Genomic DNA, 25,245 nt, shown 5'->3' with positions numbered 1-25,245 from the left:
GACTTTGTGTCTACCTGATTACCTTTGTTGTTGAGACGATGGAGTTGCACAAAGATGGCTTAGTAATACGTCTGTATTTGCTCCTTTTTCCTTTTTCTTTTCTCTTTTTTTCTTCTTCTTTACCTTTCGTGTTTATCCCGTGTCTTTTTACACAAGCAAAAAGCTTACTTTACAGCTAAAGACATAAACAGTCAAGTGCAGCCATAGACATCTCTAAAGGATCTTTTCTCTATTAATCTATCAACAGTTGAAAATAAGCAAACAATCGACGAAAGCAAACCTATGAAGAATGTTACCAACGTATTCTTCCTATACGAAAAGCAGGTTAGAGCAGCTCAATAAACAGATTAGCAACTACACATGAACCAAAGATAGGGAGTTAAAAAAATAACAAAAAGGAGAAGGAAGGAAAAAAAAAAAAAAAGAAAAAGAGCGATAGAAAAGCCTTAGTTTAAGAATACAGACACTTGTCTACTGAGATTACCACATAATTTGAAGAAAACAAAAAGCAAGAAGTAGAAATAGAAATAGAAGTATAGAGAACAGAGAGATAGCAGTGATAAACATTTTAAGTAAAATGCAACCTCCTCAGTCAACAAAAGTAGGAAATGAGATAATGATCAATAGAAAGGAGATGATGTATAGCTTAGAGTATCAATAGTCGTGGACCATAGATAGAATTCTGTATGCTTCTGAAGCCAAGTGGAGTAAAGGACAAACTATCGAAGCAAAACAGAGCGGAGACAAGAAAACAAGAGCAAGAAGACAGCAAAGGAATAGTTTATTTAGAAGAAAGGGGAGAGAGAGAGAGAGAGAGATGGTAGTGCTTGTGAAAGTGATTATGTGATAGATCAACCATGGGTATATATGTATGCATGGATCTAGTCAAGACCTACTTGCTATGACAATATTATGAAAGTAGGAGAGATACAAGACTATGAGTACCTGATTTCACCATGACAACCAGTTACTTACAATCCACCATCAATGTTGATCATCCAATAGCAAGTTTACATGACAAGGTAGGTACGATACAGTAATAGACAACAATCATCGTGTAGAGCTTATCCTCTATTGCCTATGATGACCATAACGATGCTGTACATGCTTATTATTCATATATATCAAACAAGGTAAGAAGTGATGGAACAAGTAATAGGACAGTGAGATCAGTCACTATGAGACTGTTCAGTGACAACCTTAAGGTCTTATACTTGATCAATCTATATCTTTTTTAATAAATCCCCCATTTACAAAGACATTCCTTGCACTATTTCTCTATGTTATTTCTCTATACTATCTCTATATGCGGCTTAGTTGCTTTTCATGTACACAAAAGACTGTGTGAGTGGAGTTTTTATAAGATGCTGTAAAGCTTTATGACTAGTGAACCAAGTATTCCGATGTAAACTAATTAGTCTATAAGAAAAAGCGAAAACACAAACAGAGCCTTATTCTCTATACTATTCTATTCTATTCTATTCTATTCTATTCTATTATGGTACGGTGACTACAGGATATGAAGAAAAAGGGGGGGGGAAGAGAGAGGAAAACAAGGATACCCATAAATGGAAATAAGGTCAAGTACGCTCATGGATAAACTAATGTCCGACAATGACATAATTCTCACGTGATCTTATCTGTCATTGACGGATAATGAAATCAATTAAGGTACATTGTTGTCGATCCCTATTTCTTTGTTCTTGTTCTTTTTTTCTTTTTCTCTCTCTTTCACTTCCTTTTCTATTCGCTTCATAAGTACTTGTCATATGCATACTTTTGTATTGCAAAGTGGAATTGCTTGACCTAATGTTGTCCAGATCTACTTCATGTGAAGGAAAAAATTCAGCAGAACGGTCAATCTAGAAAGAAATGAACTACATAATGTAAATCAATCTGACAACATATACTGTTACTTTACTAATATATCTAAGTGACCAAGGAGGTTTCTTTTATGGTTTATTTGAATGCTTGCCATTCATCAGTACAGAATATTAATTGGCATTTTTTTTGTACACTCACAAGAACACCCTTTCTCTCTCTCTCTGCTGACAACATTATTACTATAGCAAGTAATAAGCAAATAATGAACGAATTATGAACGAATAATGAATGAAAAATGAAGTAATGATGAATGAACAATGAAAACTCAACCAAAAAAGAATAGCAAAGTACACTTTAGACCAACTGTTATGATCATACTATCTGTAAAAGGTAATAGGTCCCAGGCTTTAATGGGTACGTGGATGGTGCTTTGTCTCATTGTTTGCATAGTATTAAAGCCTTGGCTTGCAGATATAAGACAAAGAAGCCATGTTACTATACAAAGCTATTTCAGCTTTCTTCCTTTGTACGCTAAGGATGATGATTGCTATACATGAAGCTAATGGACTTGTTTGAAGACATAAAAGAAGCCAAAGAATATAGTAGACAATGTAAGTAACATGAGAAGCAGAGAAAGATACAAGGAGAGAGAGAGAGAAAAGAAAAAGGACAAAGAATAATTTTATTACATAGGATATATATAAAAGTACAAGTACTAAAGTCGACATTGTTAGCCATGCCTTTATAGTAAAGACATGATTCCAGGCACCGTCACGTGGAGGCCATGTCGAATAGGTGCCCTTCTACGTTCTTTTTCCAAAAAAGGGGAGAATCAGATAAAACATAAAGCAATAAATCGAAGAATCTCTGCTGAACTGGTAGAGTTGTAGAGTTGTATGATTGTAACTCTGTAACTCTCTCAGTGTTGCTGATCTACTATATTGCTAGTCTACTATGTTGTTGGTATGTTGCATTGCTGATCTACTGTGTTTTTGTGATTGACAAAAAAAGAAAGAAAGAAAAAAACATCGAATCTGGCTCCCTTTTATACAATTTTTGCTCTTATCAAAGCTTACTCTGTGTTAGTATGACACGATGACAAGAAATTAACAAAAACAATTCCTGCAAAATTGTCTGTCTGTTACATTTTTGACCATGGGAATCCTTCTTTCTCTCACTCTTCATGCTTTTATTGTATCATTCATCAGTCAAAATCTAAAAGAAACTGACATCTTCAGTCATTTCTTACTTTCCATCGTCGTAATATTGAAACATAATCTGTAAGTAATTACGTGATAAAACCTGTTGTCCTACTAAATTAATCAATTCGTCTATAGAACCAATGAAGTACAAGTCCTAGGGCTTTACATGATCATTCTACTTTGACCTAGTCATCATTCTCAGTTGACAAGGAAGCATATGAAAAGATTTAGAAACACAAAGCCTCCGAAAAGCATAATATTGTTCTATTTAGCCAGAATTAATAACCTAAGATTCAGTATTGCATAAAGATGATGCTACAGTCTTTTATGAAATGTAAGTCAAATGCATTTCATATGTCACTTCATTTCTAAAAACAATCAATGTTTTTTTTTTATCTTCCATAGCATGATCACAGTCAAGTACAATAAAGAAGAAGGAATGGAAGAAAATAACGACTTTCGTCCAGATGATACCAAATCAAAGAGACTTACCTTGTCCTTTATCTACTCATTCTTTTGTATGGAATTGAATATGAAGAAGCATCAAGAGATACTTTGTGATCATATCATCTCTCATTGTTCTTTTTTGCTGTTCCTTTATCGCTTGGAGACAAATCTAATTTTAGTTGATGTGTATCTGGTTTACTCTTTTTGTTATTATTACATTTCTTGAAATAGGTTGAGCTATAGTATTGGTCAATTATGAAACAAAGCTGGTTAGCAATAAATGTGTTTAGCAAGAAGAATTTATGAGTGACGGAATCTTAGTTCTTTCCTTTACATTCGACATGTTTGCAACTGACTTCTTGCTAATGCTCCACCAACCGTACAAATTCGGGAAAAGCATTACTTTGTGGCCTATAAGAATAGAATGAGTCGCTGTTGGGTTCAAAATGAACAAATTACAAGAGAATCTATTGCTTTATTACATGTTGTTCTTTTTATATTATAGCTGTTGTGAATAGTTATTTTCCGTGTTTGTTAATAAAGGAAATAATATACGACTAGAATACTATAGTATTTTTTTAACACATGCAGATAAAATAAGTAGGATCTTTCTATATGTTATGTCCAATGTATTGAATGAATAGTAATATAATGAAACATACGATTTAATGAGGATATAAACTAAGAACTATACTTGATTATAATAAATGCTATTGAATTTTGGACTGTGTGTTCTTAATATTGGTAGGTTATATGGACGTGCAAAATACGAACTGAACAGTAAAGTCATGTTATGCATTAGCAATCATAAACATTCCTATTCATCATCATATAAACTTGATCATCGCTGTTGTATTGTTGATTATAAGACTTTATGCTTAGTTTTGTAGTTATAGTTCTATACTATATATCACATTTTAAAAATATATAAAGCGTTAGCTATAAAACTTTTTTGTTAAAGTGTGATAAGTTATTTTTAGGAAATAATAATTTTAATAACAGCTCATCTTCTACTTTGAATTAAATTTGTGTTATTGTTGATAGGGTGGATATTTAATATTTGTATTTGCTGAAGAATGATTCTTTTGTATGGTGAAATGTAGTGAAACGTTTGTCACATATTGTCCACAAAAAGCTATAAATTCTATAATCCGAAGTCATCTCAGACGAATTTTATCGAATAAGATCCCTGACTTTAGCTATCAGTCTAAAAGTTGTCTTATTTTTGTAAGGAGCGCCGCATTAAAGTAAATAAAAAGGAGTATTAATATGGACTATGCTGTTGGATTATTTAGAACAAGGAGTAATATTTAATATTGAACAAGGAATGAGGGAAAGAAAATTACTGAATTAGTACTCGCATGTAACCAAAGGAACAAATGAAATCCTTTTGCTGTAGGTGACTTTGGTTTGACTGTTAAGAAAGTGACCTTTTTTCAAATAATTTTTTTTAAAAAAAAAAGTATAAAAAGAGGAGCCAAATTACAAAATCATTTTCTTCTTTGTAACTGTTGGCGTTTTGTTCATCGCACAGGCTTGATGGGAGAACCGCTCCTCCCATCAAGTGGCTGAATCGATGTCGATTTCCTCTGCAGTATAAAGATAAGACGAAAGCGAAGGGCACTTAAAGACATGGCCTCCACGTGGCAGTGCCTGGAAACATATTTTCTTTTTGAAAATATGGCTAACAATGTCAGCTTTTTTTTTATGTTCAATAAAAATGAAAAATCACTTTTTAAAAAAATACTTTCTAAATATTGCTCTTCTCTTTTATCTTTTGCTTTTTTTTTCTAAGTTACTTGTTTGTTTTTAAACCAATTGTTTTGCTAAGCATTCTTCCAATACTATCTGTACTCTTTTAATTGAAAAGTCAAGTTGTGTAATAAAATAAACATAGGACCAAATAGTATATGATTGTCAAAGCAAAGAAAAAGAAAAGGCAGAAAGAATAATGTTGGTGGTAAAGTTGAGATTCCTTGGTCAACATTCTCAAAAGGAATCTAATGAGTGGTGAGCCAAGTCTTTCATTCTTTATGTTATTCAGTCAGTATGTATGCTAAGTATTCATTATATGAATAGCATGCTTTGTCTACTTTCCTTTTTTTTTTTTTTTTTGTAGAAATCTTCCTTTGGTTTTTTTTTTTTTTTTTTTTTTTTTTTTAAATTTTCCGAAGCAGGTTTGCATTCAGATGATGACAAGAGATGAAAAAGTAACTGCTACTGTTCTTTTGTTTAGTTGCTTGCTTTTCTTGCCTTTTATTTGTCTAAAGGTATTTAGGTAAGAGAAAAGTATGTTTACAGGAATGATGGAGATTGAGGAGGGATGAGTAAAGAAGCTAAAGACAAGCAAGTAAGCAAGACTAATAAGGCATATAGTGTAACTATACTTGCACCGACTTTCCCCTTTTCACCTTCCTTTTAAGGAACTTGGGGATGTATCGCCTACTTGCTGGCTTATAAGCATAGATAAAGTACTTGGCATGTAACAAATAGATGTTGTAGTGAATAAAAGGCTGTTTTATTTTTATTTTCATGTCAAGTAAATAAAGAATAGAATGTGTTTTCTCTCTCTGTCTTTTTATATAATGATTATAGATGCAATTCAGGAAATGATAAAGAGACATCAACATATATGGAAAAGTAAGCAAGCCGGTCAAGTCTTTGCAGATTGGCTGTGTACGAGATGACCAAATTCAGAAAAGGATAAAAGAGAAACGGATTCTAAAGCCGGTGTATCGAGAACTGCTCCGGTATCACTATTGTTGCACAAGGTCCTTGTGTGTAGAATAATAAATAAAATGTGTTACATAAGCACACAGTTTATTTGAATAGGATTCCCCTTTTTCTTCTCGTTTGTAAACACTATGAATCTTGTTAAAGCAGCATTGCAATTCTCTGAAGTAAATACCAACAAAACAAAAAAGATAGCTGGCTCTCTTTCTCAACATAAAAAAAAACGTCAATTCAAGACGTAATGTTAGTAACTACAACATACTTCTTTTAATTTGACACCTCTCTTCAGAAGAAACTCCCCTTTTTTTTCTCTTATATACCTTTGTAGTCAACAACGCGCCAAAAATAATGTGATATTAAGAATAACAAAAGGATAAACAACACTATTTCATCAGCTAAAAGAGAGAGGTTACTATCTCGAGATGCAAGTCTGTCAAATTAACTGTGTATAGCAAAAAAAAGAAAAAAAAATTAAAGCTGCTTGGGGACACTCTAAAGTTAGGATACTATCTACATAATAGCATCACAACAGACAGTCTAAGCAGAAGCAGTAATAACAGTATCAATAGTAATAACAGTATCAATAGTAGTAGTAGTAGTAGTAGTAGTAGTAGTAGTAGTAGAAAGAGGAGAGAGAAAAAAAAAAGAAAAGCCGGACAAGTATTCATCACTACAAACCATATTGCCAACCCTATGATGATCCTTTACTTTTGCTTCAGTTGTGATATTGTATAGGATATATGACCTATTCTAGTAGATATATGGAATAATATACATGTACATACATAAAAAGAAAAAAAAAAAGAAAACAAAAGAAACAGCAATGATTATAGACAATGGAAGACAAGTAATGGATCTAAAGAAGAATTAAGGTCATAGCAGCATCAATTCTTTGTCTATCGAAACAAAAACAAAAGCAATAGCCAAAGGAAAGCCTATAAGAGAAGTGTATCTGGTAGTTGACTATGGAACAATGGACAGTGATACTCAGGAGATGAATATGTGTAGAATAGGTCAAGTCGAGGTAAGTGACACACGATGATAAAAATGGAAATGCATTTTACATGCGTGTTTGTCATTTATACAGTTTTATTAAAAGGGCAAGGCTTGTCACAAATAGCAAACAATTTAAAAGAGGACTATGAGTGCTGTGTACTTTGTTTTGTTTGGATGTCACTCGACATCACAATGTTTGAATGGACTAGTTTACTTTGCAAAAAAAAAAAAAAAAAATGGGCAGTCGAAAATGGATAATTGGCTTTAGAAACAACTTTGCTCATTTATGAAAAAATAACATTTTGGCTTGATGCTATAAAAAGGCTGTGTGCTTGAGTCTGCCTTCCTATCGTGAGATATCTATACAGTTGCTCGTCTTGCCTCAAGACGAAAAAAAAAGAGGCCAACTCGAGAATTTTTTGATTTTCTTAATGTGATAAAGCTGAGATAAGATATCGAACATACAGTGTCTTTCTCTCGATGAAGACAAGTTGGATGATCTGCCCTTGCTTTATCAATCGTATGTTTCCAAGAAAAGACAGAGAGAAAGAGATGACCAGGTTCTAAAAAGTAGATTGTGAGTTAATGGAAATGAGATGGTTGACAGCACCTGACACTCAGGTCATGATGTGCATGATGACTGTTGCTGCCTAGAGTCGCGATGATTGAAGCCACAGAGCGGCTGTATGTTTCTGAAGCCAAAGGAGTATCTGTAGAGAGTAAAACGATTGATATTAGAAAAAGAAAGTACCGTCTGCGTGAAAGTGTTCAGCTGATAAAACTCAACCTTAGTCAAGGTCTATTATTATGATCAACCTATGTATGCCTATTGTTTCGACCAGTGATCACTGATACATAACATCGTATGGGTTTGTTATATATCTTGGGACATCTGCGTCTTGTTCTTGGATTACAAATGATGAGTTGATCTGGCATAACTGCATGTTTAGGTTGTGTCATGCGATAGAATATCACTTGATGAATAGTGATTATACAGATGCTGTAATCCCAAAGACGAAATGAAGACAGTTTCTTGATTTTTGTTTTGTAGACCAGAAAAAGAGGTGAAACCAAGGTTACCACCCTAGTTACCCTAACAAGCCTTGGACTTTTGATCTATTCATCTTTATACAAGCATCAAAGTATCTTCATGCTATCTTGAAGAAGGTCCCTTTGAACATTATCCTACAGCTTTATATGCACTACTTATAGGTCATTAGTTACCGTGATGCTTTGTGACAATTGTAATTTTTAATTCACAATTCATTCCTTGCTAAAACAGTCAAGTGTGAAGAAAGAAAAGAAAAAAATGTGTTTTCAGCAAAACTAAGGGTGAATAGCTCTTGTTTAGAAATAAAGAAAATTTACTTAATCATCCACTTTATTATCTACAAACAACACAAGGGGCTATATAAAGATGGGTTTATTTAATTGGCTCTCCTTTATAAACATTGAGTAGTCAATTTCTATCCATTTCTACTGGTAACCATTTTAATACCTTCATGACAAGGACCAAAGACCAAAGGCAATGGATAAACAGTTAATTTTATAATTTTTAAGGATTTTTATTATACAAAATGTGTTGAAACTTTTTACAAGCGATAAGGGAGGTGAAATAGGTATGAATAAATACGGAAAAAAAAAGACATTTAATAGTGTTGAACGTGTATACATATTTTTTGTTTAGATGGTGACGGTAGCATTGATCTTGGTAGGATCAAAACCAGGCATAGGGAAGCTGCGAGCAAACTCGATGACCTCCTTCTTCAATTGAGCAATTTCCTCATTACCTTCAAGAGCAGCAACAAAGTCCTTCATCAACTTACTACCGCACTTTTCTTGAACGGCAAGAGCGATTTGAACAGTTCTGTGCAAGAATTCGGCGACCTTGACAAAGTCATCTTCCTTCAAGGAACGAGAGGTCAAGGCAGAGGCACCCAAACGGACACCACCAGGGGTCACGGCTGACTTATCACCAGCGATGGAGTTCTTGTTGATCGTGATGTGGACCATATCACAGATACGTTCGACCTTGGAACCCGTCAATTTTTGAGGCTTCAAGTCCCAGAGGACCAAGTGGTTGACGGTAGAACCGGTGGCCAACTTGTAACCATAACCAGTCAAGGCTTCAGCGAGCTTCTTGGCATTGGCACGGACTTGCTTGGCATACAACTTGAATTCGGGAGAGGCGGCTTGCTTCAAGGCAACGGCAACAGCAGCAATGGTGTTGTTGTGGGGGCCACCTTGACAAGAGGGGAAAACGGCTTGGTTGACACGAGATTCGAGGTTGTCACCCTTGTCACGACGGAAGAAGACCAAACCGGCACGAGGACCACGGAGGGTCTTGTGGGTCGTGGTGGTCACGATATCACAGTAGTCAAAGGGAGACAAGGCTTCCTTACCAGCAATCAAACCAGAGATGTGAGCCATGTCACACATCAAGTAAGCACCGTGTTGATCGGCAACCTTACGCATGGTGTCATATTCCCATTCAGCAGGGTAAGCAGAAGCACCACAGATGAGGAGTTGAGGACGGAAAAGAGCAGCATTTTCTTCAAGACGCTTGTAATCAATCAAACCAGTGGTGGGGTTGACTTGGTAGGGCATAGAAGCAAAGTAAATGGAAGAGGCAGAGATCTTCTTCTTGGCGGTTTGGTAACCGTGAGTCAAGTGGCCACCAGAGGGAAGGTCGAGACCCATCAAACGATCTCCGGGTTGAATCAAGGCAGTCAAGGCAGCAAAGTTGGCAGTAGAACCAGAGTAGGGTTGAACGTTGACACCCCACTGTTCAGGGTTCAAACCGAAAGCGGCCAAGGCACGCTTTTGACAGAGAATTTCGAGTTGATCGATGTATTCATTACCACCATAGTAACGAGCACCAGGAAGACCTTCAGAGTATTTGTTGGTCAAGGCAGTACCGTTAGCCTCAATGACAGCTTGAGAAGTAAAGTTCTGAAAGAAACGATCAGCAACGTCCTCACTCACACAACCCTCTTTCTTACCTCAGAAGCAATAAGTTCCAAACCGGACCATTGTCTAAGCTTTTCGTTTTCGACAATATCATAGATTTCCTTATCTTCTTGTTCAAGGGTGGTGTTAAGACAGACGTTCCAGGAATCAGCGGGTCTAACGGACATTTTGAAGTATACTCTTTTAATAAAGGTTTAAAAAAGAAGAATAAAAAAAAATAAAAATCAAGCAAACCATTTATAATATATGCAAAAAGATGTGACTTGAATGATAGATTTCAAGATGGCGGAAACAAAAATTTTATTGATCAACCAATCAAGGCTGTGGAGATGAATTTAGATGAGACAGAAAAGAGTCATTTTGTTGAAACTAATGCGTACTTTGAATTCATCTTGAACCAATAAAGTTGAATGAATCAAGGAAGGTAAGAATGCGATGCGTTCATTGTGTATGTAAATAGAACGTTGATTTGTAAATAAAGCATCGCTTTGTTTGTTGAAGGGTTCAATCTGCCTTTTAATTACCTTTTATGTTCCCTAGTTACACTTAATGTGATTCATCTTTTACAAACATTGGTTACTTCTTTCAATGTCGCAATATCTCAAACACTATTGAATTGTTTATTGGATAGAAAAATGATTTTAAGTTTATTTTTAAAGATGAATGATTCATGATTCATAAAACAAAGGCAATCATACTCTTTTCAAAGCAAATAGATCAAGTTTAAAATTGTCTTGTGCTTACAATGAAGTAATTTGGATACAATTGCATATTGGTCCTATCTGGAATATGGCCGCAGCCAACGACCTTGCATCTCTTTATTTTCAAAGCTATCGTCTCTATGAATTAAATAAAACAAGTCTAGGGTACTGCTCATCATGCTATCCAATAAGTTAACTGTGAATTGATGGACCTATTCAATAGGATCAGCATGAACTGAATTTAATTATCCAACAGACTTGATCTAATCAAAAAAAGGATTTGATACACAGAATAAAATTATGAATCAATGGACAGTTCTAATTTATAACACATCAGTGTTTTATTGATCTTCACTTGATAGTGGGAACAGATTGGGATAAGATTCTGTTTCATCCTTGTTTTAAAATTCATAAATAGGTTTATACACAAAAATCAACACGCATCACAATAACAAAATAATAATTAAACAGATAATTCAGCCTTTGATTCTTGTTTCAAGATATCTTGATAAGGAGCCAAGGCAGGCTTGACATGTTTGGCCAAAAAGGAATCGACTTGTTGAGGAGCACGTCCGATGAAGGTCGATGGGTCGAGCAGACGGGGCAACTCATTCCAGATGGGTTCAAAGTATTTGGTTTTCTTGATACGTTCAATCAAGTCATTCTCACCTCCTTCCATCTTGACCACATGGCCTGCTTGATGAGAGAGCACACGGATCTCTTCATGGCATTCTTGACGATCACCCCCTTTCTTGACCATGGCCATGATGATGTTCTCGGTAGCCATGAAGGGTAATTCTTGAAGGATACGACGTTCGATGACCTTGGGATAAACCACCATGCCTTCACAGATATTTTGAAGTGTGGTCAAGATGATGTCGGTCGTCAAGAAGGCCTCGGGAAGTGAGATACGACGGTTGGCACTGTCATCCAACGTACGTTCGAACCACTGAACAGCACTGGTCTGAAGGGCATCGTTGATCAAGAGCATCAGATGACGTGAGAGAGAGCAGACACGTTCAGAACGCATAGGATTACGTTTGTAAGCCATGGCAGAGGATCCGATCTGGTCCTTCTCAAAGGGTTCCTCGATCTCCTTCAGGTTGGCCAAGAGACGGATGTCGGTGGCAATCTTGTGGGCCGTGGCACCAAAGCCAGAGAGAGGGTGGAGGACGTCGATGTCAATCTTGCGAGAGTACGTTTGACCACAGACAGGGTAGGCTTCCTTGAAACCAGAGAGTTCAGTGACGAGTTGATCGAGGGCCTCGACCTTGTCGTGATCTCCGTTGAAGAGGGCCATGAAGGAGGCTTGTGTACCTGTGGTGCCCTTGACACCACGCAACTTGAGATCGTCACGAGCACGTTCAAAGTTACGCAAGTCCCACAAGAGTTCCTGGATCCATAAAGTGGCTCGCTTGCCGACAGTGACCAATTGGGCAGGTTGGAAGTGAGTGAAGCCCAAGGTGGGTAAATCACGGTATTGTTCAGCAAACTGAGAGAGCTTGTTGATGACATGAGCAAGTTTGTTGATCACCAAATCATAAGCATCACGTAAAATGATCAAGTCACCGTTGTCTACTGTCTGTTATTTTCACCTCTTTCTTCCATCTACTCTTTCATTTACCTGTGACATAGCATGAAGTAGCACCCAGATGGATGATGGGAGCAGCAGCAGGTGCAACCAATCCAAAGGTATGGACGTGAGCCATCACATCGTGTCTACGCTTCTTTTCTTCTTCTGCAGCTACCTTGTAATCAATATTATACAAGTTGGCCTTCATCTGCTCGATGGCTTCATCCGTAATATCAGTCAAACCGAGTTGCTTCTCAGCAATAGCCAAGTTAAGCCAGAGCTTACGCCAGGTAGAGTAACGTTTGTCTTCAGAAAAGTTGTATGCCATTTCCTTTGAGGCATAACGAGAGACTAAAGGTGATTGATACTTGTCGTGAGACATCTTGATGAACAGTGAAAATAAAAAGAAAAAAAAAAAAAAAAGTTGGGATTGATTTTCTATTTAAAAAAACATAATCTGGGAAAGGGATTCATGCTCTGACTCTTCCATCTAAGTGGCTTGGAACTTTTCCTAATTTAATTAAAGCAAGGGGAAACCAAACACGAATAACATCTCTAGTCCTCTTTCTCTTTAAAAAGTCCCAAGGCAAGATCATATTGCGTACTCTTTTTTTTATTTGATTCTAAACAAAAAGAGATTGTGCTCTCTCAACTTTTTTTTTTCTTTAATCGAATGCCATTTGAAATGATGGGTGTATGCGATAATTCTCTTGAGATATTAGCTATAGAAATATTTATTGTTTTTGATAGACAGGATTCTCATTCCTTAGAATCATTTCTCAACTTTCCAATGTCTATTTGACAGCAAGCGGAGTAAGTTATCAAATGAGTGCAGTAAAATGATCATCGTTTTCCATATTCGTCCTAATTAAAAGAATCCTACAAAGAAGGTTTTCATTTTTTTTTTTTTTGTTTTCTTGTCCATTGACAATATGACCCAGATACAATTTGGTCAGTAAAGAAAGAAATAGATTCAATGTCGTAGCAGAATATCACTTGCATTCAGCATGGGCTTCAATCCATCGATTCATGCATGTCTCTTTCCTGTGGCTTAGATCACCGAAACAGTGCGTAAGTGGTGGATTGTGTTCAAACCGTCCTCTCCGACGCACACTCCCTCCTTCTTCAGAACAACTTAACCATGGTAAACACATAGATGAATGGATGGATAGATGGATGGATGGATTAATCCATGTTGTATAGACTAAGGGTACCAGTTCTTTCGGTAAACGTCACACCAAGTCTCACACCCTCTGCAGACGTTGCGGTAACCGTGCTTTCCACAAGCAAAAGAAGACTTGTGCTCAATGTGGATATCCTGCTGCCAAGATTAGATCTTGTAAGCATTGGAAATTGATGTAATGAAGCACACATTAAATCATTATTACATAGTCAACTGGTCCGAAAAGGGCAAGAGAAGAAAGACAACCGGTACTGGCCGTATGGCTCACTTGAAGGAAGTCCACCGTCGTTTCAAGAATGGTTTCCGTGAAGGTAATTGTGGTTGATTTCAAAACACATTCTAAACATATTCTGTAGGTTCTCAAGCCAAGAAGCAAGTTGCCGCTTCTGCTTAAATTTGAATTCACTTTTAAGGATTTTTTTTTTCTTTTTTTTATTCCAAGAATAAAACAATGAAAAATACAACAAAATGATTCTTTAGAAACAAACATGCTGTCTTTTTTATTGTTCTGTCGAATGTACAAACTGTGAACAGAGATAAAGAGCCATTTGTCAACTGAAGGATCGATAGGGAACAGCAGGTTCAGGAGAAGCCCTATGAAATGGCAAAAAGAAACAAAGAAATGCAGAGTTATTTACAACAGGGCACTTTTGATTCAACCGAGATAGTAACGCAATGTTACATAGCCATCCATCTCACACTGCAATTTGCTTTCTACTTTTGCTTCAATATCCTTTTCATCGACCGTTCCCTGAACAAATTTCTTCCAAGCTTCATGTGCTTTGAAAACATGCTTTTTCTTGGTCTCATTAAAAGCGAAAACATGCTCAGACTTTCTACCCAGACTCTTGTAAGAACAGAGCCATGCGTTGATAACATGAGTAAAGACCGGTCAGATGTGTTTTTCGACACCCTCCACGTCTGTTAATCAGTCTTCCTCTTTCTTTCATGATCCATTCCACTTGCTGTTTAATTTAAAAGCCAAAGGATCCTGAATGTCAATCATAATCATCTTTCAGTTTGTTTCATCCAAAAGAGCCATGATATCGAACACCTTGGCTTGCTTGATTTGACTGGGGTAAACAATCTGTTTACTGATTTCAATGGGTCATTGTTACCATACGCTTTGGTTTCAGGGTGAGAATGATTGGGATCTTTCCAAGTCTCAGTGGGTTGTGAGCTCAAGACTTGTTTGTTGTATTCATGTTGACTTGAAAGCATCCTGGTTCCAGACGTAACCTTTGTGAGGGAAATAGTTACAATCTGAGCTTATCCTTCTTGGGGTATTTTGGATGATAGGGGAGTCCTTGGGATTTCCCTTGCTCATCTATCGACCTGTGTTCAATTCTTTGTTATATATCCATGCATCCCGATCACTTTAAGTTTAGCATTGGACCAACGAGGGATCTCGACAACCTTATTCAGGATGGTCTCTTCGGTATTCATAAAAAAAAAAAGAAGGGATAGGATGAAAAGGTGAAACGGGAATACTGTTCTTGTCTTACATGCACTCTCAATTCCCCTTTCTCCCAAACCCATTCTAATATACTTTACCAAAATAGACATACTACTCAATGCACCCCCATTTGACGAGTGATAATCTCAGCCATCGATAACAAATTTTTAAAGGAAAAGAAGAAAAATTGGAAGCATCCATTGACGATGAAGATGACGTTATATGAGAAAGGAGAGAGATCCAGAATTTTAAATACAAATAGAGAGCTGTGTTGATTGTATAAAGAGTTTATTTGAAAAGGTAGATGAGAAGGATGACTCGCTTCTGTTCATTCAACCTCTTTCTAAAGATAAAGTGAATATTTGAGATAAAGCCTATTCAACTTTTTATTGGTTAAAGATAATGACTGTTTAATGAGCAAGTTTAGATGGTTTATCCTTTTTAATGGACAGTCAAGTTATTTTTTTACTATAAACATCTTGTAAGCAAAGTATGAGAAATAAAATGATAGGGTACAAATTAATTTAATAATAAAATACTTTTTGACCTCATTTAGACAAACTGGCTTTTCTCTTATCCGTAATATTTTCTCATGCTTTCTTGTCTAATGTAATTATCAACCCAATTACTTCCCCCCTCCCTTCCTTTCATCATTCAACACAACCCATCTAATCTATTTCAACTGGACATCCTCTCCTACTGTAATCTAATACCCCCTTCAACCAAATCATCCACACGGCCCTTTATTCATGCAATTGGTCATCTCAAAAACTATCGGAAATTTAAAACTTCAAATGTAAATGATGATTATACCATTTATAATTCAATCAAAAAAAAGAGGTATTTTTCATTTCAGTCTATATTTATTGAATGCATTGTATATAAAGAATCAATTTTTACTTGCTTTTTATTATTCATCTTTACCCTGTTTTCAAGGGCAAAATAAACCTTTATCCATTTACTTCCGCTTTTTCACCTTTCATTCATGTGAATATGATAAAAGTAGCATGTGATAGACCTCTTTGAAGGGTTTTTCCTGACTCGGTGGAATCACAGTCACTGGTAATGATCCACTCTTTCACACACACGCTCTCTCTCTCTCTCTCTCTTTTTGAGTATAAAAGAAACACTTTTTTTTCTATTTTTTTTTTTTTTTTTCTTCCGAAACTAAAAACATGTCCGCATCCGTCAGAACCACCCAACTGCTCACATCTTCTGCTCCAGGTGTTGCTGTCTTGGCACCTGTCACCTCTGCTGAATCAGAGATCCTTTCGACCGAAGCATTACAATTCGTAGCCACCCTTCAACGTATCTTTAATCCTACTCGTAAAACATTATTACAAAAACGTGCTTTACGTCAGCAAGAACTCGATCGTGGTGTCCTGCCCGATTTCTTGCCCGAGACAGCCCATGTTCGAAACGATCCCAACTGGCGTGCGGCTCCTCCCGCTCCTGGTCTTCAAGATCGACGAGTGGAGATCACGGGTCCTGTGGATCGAAAGATGGTGATCAACGCATTGAATTCGGGTGCTTATACGTTTATGGCTGATTTTGAAGGTATGATTTGAAGGTGAACATCAGAGACTGATGTACGATAGATTCAAGTGCTCCTACTTGGGAAAATATGATCAGTGGTCAAGTCAACTTACGCGATGCGGTTCGCAAGACAATCACGTTTGCTCAATCCGGAAAGAAATATGAACTTCGTAAGGATGGTAAGCTGGCCACACTGATTGTCAGGTAAGTCTAAATCCAGAGTGAAAGGACAAGAAACTAAACATAAACAGACCAAGAGGATGGCATATGGTTGAAAAACATGTTATTGTGGATGGTGAACCTTGTGCTGCTGGTATTTTTGATTTTGGTCTTTACTTTTTCCACAATGCCAAAGAGTTGATCAAACAAGGCAAAGGACCTTACTTTTATTTACCCAAGATGGAATCTCATTTAGAAGCCAGGTAATGAAAAGCCCATTTCAAATCATGCCTGTCTTTCTCATCCCCCATTTGTTTTGTCAACAGGCTCTGGAATGACATCTTTAATGTAGCTCAAGATATGATCAACATCCCTCGAGGCACGATCCGTGGTACGGTCTTGATCGAAACGATCCTTGCTGCCTATGAGATGGATGAAATCATTTATGAATTACGTGAGCACTCTTCTGGCCTCAACTGTGGTCGTTGGGATTATATTTTCTCATTCATCAAAAAGCTCCGTCAGCATCCCGAATATGTCTTGCCAGATCGTTCGGCGGTGACCATGACCGTGCCCTTTATGGATGCCTATGTTCGCTTGCTGATCCAGACGTGTCATAAGCGAGGTGTCCATGCCATGGGAGGTATGGCTGCTCAGATTCCTATCAAGGATGATGTCAAGGCCAATGAGGCCGCGATGGCCAAGGTCCAACAAGACAAACTCAGAGAGGTCACTGCAGGTCATGACGGTACCTGGGTTGCTCACCCTGCTCTTGTCAAGCTCGCCCTGGACGTCTTTAACGAACATATGCCTCAACCCAACCAGATTCACGTCCGTCGTGAGGATGTCACAGTGACTAGCGTCGATCTGCTCAACGTGAACTTCAAGGGCGCGATCACCGAAAAGGGCATTCGTGATAACATCCAGATCGGTTTGGCCTATATGGAGTCCTGGTTAAGAGGTGTCGGCTGTGTGCCCATCATGAACTTGATGGAGGACGCTGCGACGGCCGAGATCAGTCGATCTCAACTACACCAGTGGGCTCGTCATCAAGCACGCACAGATGAAGGCAAGATCATCACGGGTGATTATCTCTTGAAGGTGCTGGATGAAGAAACCGAAAAGATCAAGAACAGACTGGGTTCAAAATATGCTGCTTCCAAATACGAGGCTGCCAAACGCATCTTTTCTACAAATATCACAGGTGATCAATACGATGATTTCCTTACTACAATGCTTTATGATGACATTGTCACTATTTCCTCACCCGCCAGATTGTAAAAAAACAAATCCCCCCTTCAATAAATACAGAAATCATAAATTCAGCCTCTCTCCTTTTTTTTTCATTATTTTTTTTTTCTTGGAGAGGTCTTTTGTATAGACCTTGAAACGATCGATCGGGTCGTCCGATACAGTCTGTTGGTTGATTCTTCAACTTGTTATCTTGTCTGGTTCCAAAACACCTTTTGTGGATGAGTCATCTACTGCCATATGGACTGTGCACTTTACACACATCATCCCTTGGGTCTAATCAACAAACGTCTTTCATTTTTATGTATTTGAACTGATACATGCCTCACAGCTCAGACTATCTTTCCGGGGGGGTTTTCCGATGCCATCAGGGCCTTGACAGCGATCCTTGTCATCTCAAAACCCTACCGACCCATTCGATTGAAAAGAACAGATGGCCCTTATCAGCAGCCTCCTGTGTTGAATCCACCGACTACAAGAATACCCGAACTCGGTGAGGATCGATCTGAAGGCATGCCATGTGCATGGCCCACCCTACCACAAAGCCAGCCCAGCACTTGTAGGATGAATGACCCCCTGTCTTCAGCCGAAAACTCAACCTGTGGCACAACGTGGCACGATCGGTTCACATTCATGCTGCTCGACATTGACTTTTTTTGTGCAAGGGATCGCTTCGGAAGCAATACCGATCGGATGGATCGCTCCAAACAGACTGCGGTCTGAAGCGATAAAAGAAATCTCTGGAGGGTTTCAAAAGGCAGCCGATCGGGTTCAAGCCGACAAGCAGACTGGGGACTCATCTCATCCGGACCAAAAGACATGGACAACTCTGTGACATGTGTCCTCAAAGCCCAATAGAATGAAAGTGCATTGTTGCTTGATCAACCTTGTGTGATTCCAAAGGATCGTCTTTGGGTGATGCATTGTTTGTGGGTTAGTACAAAGAGGACAGTTTTTATAAAGTCTGTTGATCAGGTAAGGATGATTGGCTCTTGCCAGAGAGTTTCTTGATTCATCCAATCCATGATTCTAAAGAGGGGCAAGAAAGTCTCAGTGTTGTTTCCTCTTGATTATTATAAATATATCTTTGATATGCAAATTGGATCATCCCAGAAACTTCAAGGGCAAATCACTTTAGAGCAAATGTGCAAAGATGAAATGGTTTAAAGAAGCCGTAGGTCGTCATCTATAGAATGAATGATTTATAATAGATGCTGTCTATGTGCAAAAGAATAGAATTGATTGCAAGCCAATGTTCTTTATCGCCTTTAAAATGTTTATAAAAAAAAGACATACGATTTATTCGACTATGTGCGCAGAGTATGTCTCTCTTTGTATTTCATGAATACATTAACGATTCAAGTCATTTATTCCTCTCTGGTCTGATTCTATTTGTAGTTGATGATGCAATCCTTCTGTGGATTTTTTATTTTTTTCGTGTAGGCTTCTTTTTGCTTTACGTGGAAAAAAAAGTAAGGCAAATGAGTTTTGACCCACTGTGACTATCATCAGCCATCTTACTAATCCAAATTTTTGCATTTATTCTGTTTTTTTTGTGATTTTTTTTTTTTTTCTTTGCAGTTTTTATTACTTTGTGTGTATGGATCAACTGGTAATAAACTCTTATTTAGAGAAAGAACCTTGGCTGTGTAAAAATCCAGAAGGATGGGTAAATAGTGTATGTCATGACATAAATTGTTTTCTAACAAAAGACTTCAAAGGGTCCTTTCTCGGATGAACGTCTACCAGATTTTACACCTTGTTTCGAAGACACGTAAAGCGATTATAAATCCAACCTGATGCTCTTTACTTATTTTATTAGTGCACTTGTATCGATTCCCTACTTTTTTGTCCTTGTTGCTGGTATGGCACGAATTTGGATTCTTTCCAAGCGATCCAGTCTGTCTACTGAGCTCACGCACAATTGGCTGTATTTTATAAAAATGGTAATAAGGATATCACGGAAAAATTAGGGCCGAAGAATTAATTTTTTTTTTTTTTTTTTTTTTGTGGAAAAAAGACGACTTTGCTGTTACTCTTTTTGACAACGGTTTCAAGCTTTGCCTACTCTGTATTCCAAGTGGGTATTGAATGGATTGATAATGTTCAAATTTTATCTGAAGCTGTCTCTGTTGTGATGATGGTAAAATATAAAAAAGAGCGAATTATGTAGTGTAACACAATTGATAGGTATTCGTCATTGTCTTGCATCATATTGAATATACACGTAACCGTGTCTCATCCGCAGTGCTTTTGTTCTATTGGCTTTTTGTGATCCTCGTGAACGGTACAAAGTTACGTACTCAAATATTAAGCCATGTTTATGAAACCCAATCTGTGCCATTTATTCTTTTTGGTATTTATTCTGGATTGTCCCTTGTTATTTTTGTATTGGAAAATATACCAAAGCCAAAGTCCCAATACATTTTATTAGAAGAGGTAACTTGATAAACAGACGAGGAAAGAAAAGAATGCGATGGTTGACTTTAAAGTAGAATGATTCACCAGAAGAGATGGCCAATATTTTCTCAAGACTTACGTTCAGTTGGATGACACCACTGATGAGATTAGGTTATCAAAAGCCTTTGATCATGGACGATTTATGGTAAATGATCTTTTTGAATGATTCTCTTCTAACACTTTCATTCATATTCAGGAACCTTACAACTGAAGATCAATCTGCTATTATTGGTAATAGATTTCAACAAAATTGGGAAAAGGAAATGCAAAAAGCAAAGTAAGGGTTTAATAACAAATTGAGAGACACTCTGACTTAAACCGATTAGGCCTTCCCTTTTACGTGTGCTCGTCAAGACCCTCAGTGGTCCCTTTGCCTTGGCCGCAGTAAGTTGTAGTGGGTTCGATTAGTCATCTGAGCTGACACGTCCATAGCTTTTCAAACTCCTTCAAGACATCCTACAGTTCACGCAACCCATGCTCTTGAAGCAATTGATGCGCTGGGTCACTAGTTATACGACCTCTGAACATGAACCTTCCTATCGAGGCATCTTTATCGCAGTGGCCATGTTTGTCACTGCTGTCTGTCAAACCATGTTCCTTCATCAATACTTTCAACGTTGCTTCTCAACAGGCATGCGTCTTCGTGCTGCCTTGGTCACTGCGATCTATAGAAAGACGTTGGTGTTGAGTAACTCGAGTCGACAGAACTCTACTGTGGGCGAGGTAATGAGACTTGAATGCATTTTTTTTTGTTGTATTAAGCTTTGCGTTGTAGATTGTGAATCACATGAGTGTCGATGCCCAAAGATTGATGGACTTGTGTACTTATTTTCATATCGGTAAGCGATCCATTCAGTCACTTTTCTTTTCTCATCTCTTTTATAGTTTGGAGTGGACCATTCCAGATTGTGATTGCCTTGTTCTTTTTGTATAACACGATGGGAGTAAGCGTAGGTGCTGGTGTGGCTGTACTCATCCTGGCCATCCCACTGAATACTTATATTGCTCGTAACATGCGTGATTATCAAAAGACACAGATGGGCAATAAGGATTCAAGAGTCAAATTGATGGTAATCAAATGAGTGATGGATGGGCTGTGTTTCTAACCCTGTTTTTTTTTATATCAGAATGAAATCTTGAATGGTATTCGTGTCATCAAACTTTATGCTTGGGAAGCTCCATTTTTAGACAAGGTAAACAAGAAAAACCCAAAGTCAAAGAGGTAATTAACACCCTGTTTGGAATAATAGATCAACTTTATCCGTAACGATTTGGAATTGGCTACACTTAAAAAGATTGGTGTCTTGTCAGCCGTTCAGAACTTTACTTGGATGTCAGTTCCCTTCTTTGTCTCGCTATCTACCTTTGCCGTGTACGTGTCGATTTCGAGTCAACCCCTGACGAGCGACATTGCCTTTGTGGCCATTGCTCTCTTTGGTCTCTTACAGTTCCCCTTGAATGTGTTTCCAAACGTCATCACTTCCTTGATCGAAGCCTCCGTCTCACTCTACCGTATTGAGAAATACTTGTCTGCACCCGAACTCGATCCACATGCCGTCACCCGTGAGGACTACCGACTGGTTGAATCCTACACGGCCATCACGCCCCTGGTTGAAATCAATCACGGTGAGTTCAAGTGGTGTGAAGAAGACGCTCAGCCGACCCTCAAGAACATTGACTTGAAGATCAAGAAGGGAGAATTGACGGCGGTCGTGGGACGTGTGGGTGCCGGTAAATCGACCTTGATCAGCGCCCTCTTGGGAGACACGATCAAGGCGGATGGTGAAGTCATCCTTCGAGGCTCTGTCGCCTACGTACCTCAGCAACCTTGGGTCATGAACGCCACACTCCGGGACAACATTGTCTTTGGTCATCGCTGGGATCCTGAATTTTACGAAAAGGTCATCGAGGCCTGCTCACTCAAGACGGACATCTCGATTCTCGCCGGAGGAGATCAAACCGAGATTGGTGAACGCGGTATCAATCTCTCGGGGGGTCAAAAGGCCCGTGTGTCCTTGGCCCGCGCGATCTATGCCCGTGCGGATATCTATCTGCTGGATGATCCCTTGAGTGCGGTGGATGCGCACGTCGGTCGTCATATCTTTGACCATGTGATTGGACCCGAAGGGATCTTGAAAAACAAGGCCCGTCTGCTCGTCACCCACGGCATCTCTTTTCTCTCACGTACCGATCAGGTCGTCATCCTTCGTCAGGGCGAGATTGCATCCATCGGAAGCTATGATGACTTGATGGACCAAAAGACAGAACTGTACGCGTTGATCACCGAATTTGGCAAAAAGAACGTGTCGGCTTCATCCGATGAAGACAGCACGATTGAAGACGGTCAAGAAGATGAACTCTTGCCCGATTCGGCCTCGATGGATCTCGTGCCTCGTGAGGAAGAAGCTCTTTTGAACCGTCAGCGTCAAAGGATGAATAGTCAAGCGTCCATCATGAGTGGTCTCACCCTCCGTCGTGCCTCGCTTGCCTCGCTCGCAAAGACAAGCAAGGTGAAGAAGGCTGAAAATGAACGTCTGATGACGGTAGAAGAAGCCGCCAAGGGCAGTGTGAGCTGGGATGTATACAAGGAATACGCCCGATCTTGCTCCTTTTATGGTGTCATTGCCGTCCTTGTCCTCTTGTCTCTCTCTCAATTGGCCTCGGTGGGCACGAACCTGTGGTTGAAGCATTGGTCTTCTGCCAATCAAGAAACGGGTAACAATGATCGTGTTTGGTTCTATCTCGGTATCTATGCTCTCATCGGCTGGTCCTCTACGATTCTTTCCATGATCCAAACCCTCGTCCTCTGGGTCTACTGTGCCATTCGTTCCGCTCGTGTTTTGCACTCGGAGATGCTCGAGACCGTGATACGGTCACCCATGTCCTTTTTTGACACGACTCCCTTGGGTCGAATCTTGAACAGGTTCAGTAAAGATCAACACACGGTCGATGAAGCCTTACCCAGGATCTTTAGTGGTTATTTCCGTGTTTTGTTTGTCGTCATCTCTACCGTGCTCATCATTGCCTTTTCAACGCCTGCTTTCTTGATTGTCATGATTCCTTTGGGCGTGATTTATATTTACATCCAACGCTACTATCTTGCTACCTCTCGTGAACTCAAGCGACTGGACTCGATCGGTAAGAGTCCGATCTATTCTCACTTTCAGGAAACCATCTCGGGTGTATCGACGATTCGTGCCTATGAACAGCAAACACGCTTTATCTTTGAAAACGAAAATCGATTGGACGACAACCAGAGAGCCTACTATCCCTCTGTCTCAAGTAACCGTTGGCTTGCTGTTCGTCTTGAATTCATGGGATCCATCATCATCTTGTCTGCTGCCTTATTTGCCGTCCTTGGCATCCTGTATGGTGGATCGGCCATTGATGCCGGCCTGGTCGGTCTCTCGGTCTCTTATGCCCTGAGCGTCACACAGGCCTTGAACTGGGTCATTCGACAATACTGTGAGATCGAGACAAACATTGTGTCGGTCGAACGTGTGAAGGAATACATCGATTTGCCTACCGAGAAATACAATGCGGTCCGTGGTGTGAGTCCGATGTGGCCCGAGAAAGGTCTGATCGAATTCCGTGATTATGCCACTCGTTACCGTCCCGGATTGGACTTGGCTCTCAAAAACCTTTCGTTCACTGTGGCCTCCAAGGAAAAGATCGGTATCGTCGGTCGTACGGGTGCCGGCAAGAGTTCGCTCAGTTTGAGTTTGTTCCGTATTGTGGAGGCTGCCAAGGGATCGATCATGATTGATGGTGTGGATATCTCTAGCCTTCGTCTCTTTGATTTACGTTCTCGTCTGACGATCATTCCTCAAGACCCTGTTTTGTTTGCCGGTACGGTCCGTGATAACCTGGATCCCTTTGGTGCTCATGATGATGCTCAACTCTGGCAAGCCCTTCAACATTCTCATCTTCATCAACACATCTCTTCACTGGACGGCAAGTTGAATGCTGTCGTGCTCGAAGGGGGTGAAAACTTTTCTGTAGGACAACGTCAACTGATCTGTCTGGCTCGTGCCTTACTTCGTCGTACGACCATTTTAATCTTGGATGAAGCTACAGCTGCTGTAAGTTCTCGTCATAGTTTCATTACCGTTTTTTTTTTTTTTTTTTTTTTCTAACCCTTCCTTTCATATAGATTGATGTAGAAACAGATTCCATCATTCAGGAAACCATCCGTCGTCAATTCGCTCACTGTACCATTTTAACCATCGCCCACAGAATCAATACCGTCATGGATTCAGATAGAATCCTTGTTTTAGATAAGGGTAACGTGGCTGAATTTGATGCACCTCAAACGCTTCTCGATAACAAAGAATCCATCTTTTATTCGATGGCAAAAGAAGCTGGACTTGTTGAATAAGAAGGCTTGAATTTGTATCATTTATTCTTTTATAAAATAAATCACGTATCATTATTATTATTTTTCCATTTAAACTCTATAAAATCGACTTTTTTTATTATTATTATTATTATTATTTAATCTTTATTAAAAGAAGCGAATGAGGCTGTTTTTATTTAGAAAGAAGAAAGGGTTTATTTGATGGCTTAGATATCTATTGCTACCAAGGTTTTCTTAACCTTTTGTATGATTTCTTTGCTCTCTTAGCGTGAATTGGATTTAATCAGTTGGCTTATGGCATCTCACTGTCGTATGAGTGACTGGGATAGAAGGTTTGGAAAGATAACATATACAAAAGACCTTTGGTAGCAAGTTCACCGCTGCCCATAGGCATGAT

General features: G+C 38.8%; 7 protein-coding genes across 7 annotated transcripts; 3 read left to right on the top strand and 4 right to left on the bottom strand.

The window, feature by feature from the left end:
* Positions 1 to 8,885: 8,885 nt before the first annotated feature.
* Positions 8,886 to 10,339, bottom strand: RO3G_10655 (serine hydroxymethyltransferase; the record flags this gene model as incomplete). Its single annotated transcript, XM_067665240.1, has 2 exons — positions 8,886 to 10,154; positions 10,205 to 10,339. 2 exons carry the CDS (start codon positions 10,337 to 10,339, stop codon positions 8,886 to 8,888), a joined length of 1,404 nt encoding a protein of 467 aa, XP_067521341.1.
* Positions 10,340 to 11,336: 997 nt separating this feature from the next.
* On the bottom strand, positions 11,337 to 12,828 carry RO3G_10654 (adenylosuccinate lyase; the record flags this gene model as incomplete). The annotated part of the gene is made up of 2 exons (XM_067665239.1): positions 11,337 to 12,448; positions 12,498 to 12,828. The coding sequence occupies 2 exons, from the start codon at positions 12,826 to 12,828 to the stop codon at positions 11,337 to 11,339; spliced, it is 1,443 nt and encodes a 480-aa protein (XP_067521340.1).
* Positions 12,829 to 13,587: 759 nt separating this feature from the next.
* On the top strand, positions 13,588 to 14,023 carry RO3G_10653 (60S ribosomal protein eL37; the record flags this gene model as incomplete). The annotated part of the gene is made up of 4 exons (XM_067665238.1): positions 13,588 to 13,590; positions 13,650 to 13,785; positions 13,839 to 13,940; positions 13,986 to 14,023. The coding sequence occupies 4 exons, from the start codon at positions 13,588 to 13,590 to the stop codon at positions 14,021 to 14,023; spliced, it is 279 nt and encodes a 92-aa protein (XP_067521339.1).
* Positions 14,024 to 14,830: 807 nt separating this feature from the next.
* On the bottom strand, positions 14,831 to 14,956 carry RO3G_10652 (uncharacterized protein; the record flags this gene model as incomplete). The annotated part of the gene is made up of 1 exon (XM_067665237.1): positions 14,831 to 14,956. The coding sequence occupies one exon, from the start codon at positions 14,954 to 14,956 to the stop codon at positions 14,831 to 14,833; it is 126 nt and encodes a 41-aa protein (XP_067521338.1).
* A 1,304-nt stretch (positions 14,957 to 16,260) lies between these two features.
* On the top strand, positions 16,261 to 18,061 carry RO3G_10651 (malate synthase A; the record flags this gene model as incomplete). Its single annotated transcript, XM_067665236.1, has 4 exons — positions 16,261 to 16,642; positions 16,684 to 16,825; positions 16,873 to 17,043; positions 17,107 to 18,061. 4 exons carry the CDS (start codon positions 16,261 to 16,263, stop codon positions 18,059 to 18,061), a joined length of 1,650 nt encoding a protein of 549 aa, XP_067521337.1.
* Positions 18,062 to 18,474: 413 nt separating this feature from the next.
* RO3G_10650 (uncharacterized protein) lies at positions 18,475 to 18,852 on the bottom strand (the record flags this gene model as incomplete). The annotated part of the gene is made up of 1 exon (XM_067665235.1): positions 18,475 to 18,852. The coding sequence occupies one exon, from the start codon at positions 18,850 to 18,852 to the stop codon at positions 18,475 to 18,477; it is 378 nt and encodes a 125-aa protein (XP_067521336.1).
* A 1,122-nt stretch (positions 18,853 to 19,974) lies between these two features.
* On the top strand, positions 19,975 to 24,869 carry RO3G_10649 (multi drug resistance-associated protein MRP; the record flags this gene model as incomplete). Its single annotated transcript, XM_067665234.1, has 12 exons — positions 19,975 to 19,977; positions 20,052 to 20,174; positions 20,222 to 20,470; positions 20,527 to 20,636; positions 20,688 to 20,768; positions 20,818 to 20,875; positions 20,954 to 21,214; positions 21,267 to 21,330; positions 21,377 to 21,561; positions 21,619 to 21,684; positions 21,742 to 24,573; positions 24,645 to 24,869. The coding sequence occupies 12 exons, from the start codon at positions 19,975 to 19,977 to the stop codon at positions 24,867 to 24,869; spliced, it is 4,257 nt and encodes a 1,418-aa protein (XP_067521335.1).
* Between the last annotated feature and the right edge of the window lie 376 nt (positions 24,870 to 25,245).

This window comes from Rhizopus delemar, genomic scaffold, assembly GCF_000149305.1.
Source record: "Rhizopus delemar RA 99-880 supercont3.8 genomic scaffold, whole genome shotgun sequence".
NCBI lineage: Eukaryota > Fungi > Mucoromycota > Mucoromycetes > Mucorales > Rhizopodaceae > Rhizopus > Rhizopus delemar.
This window is presented reverse-complemented; position numbering and strand designations above follow the sequence as displayed.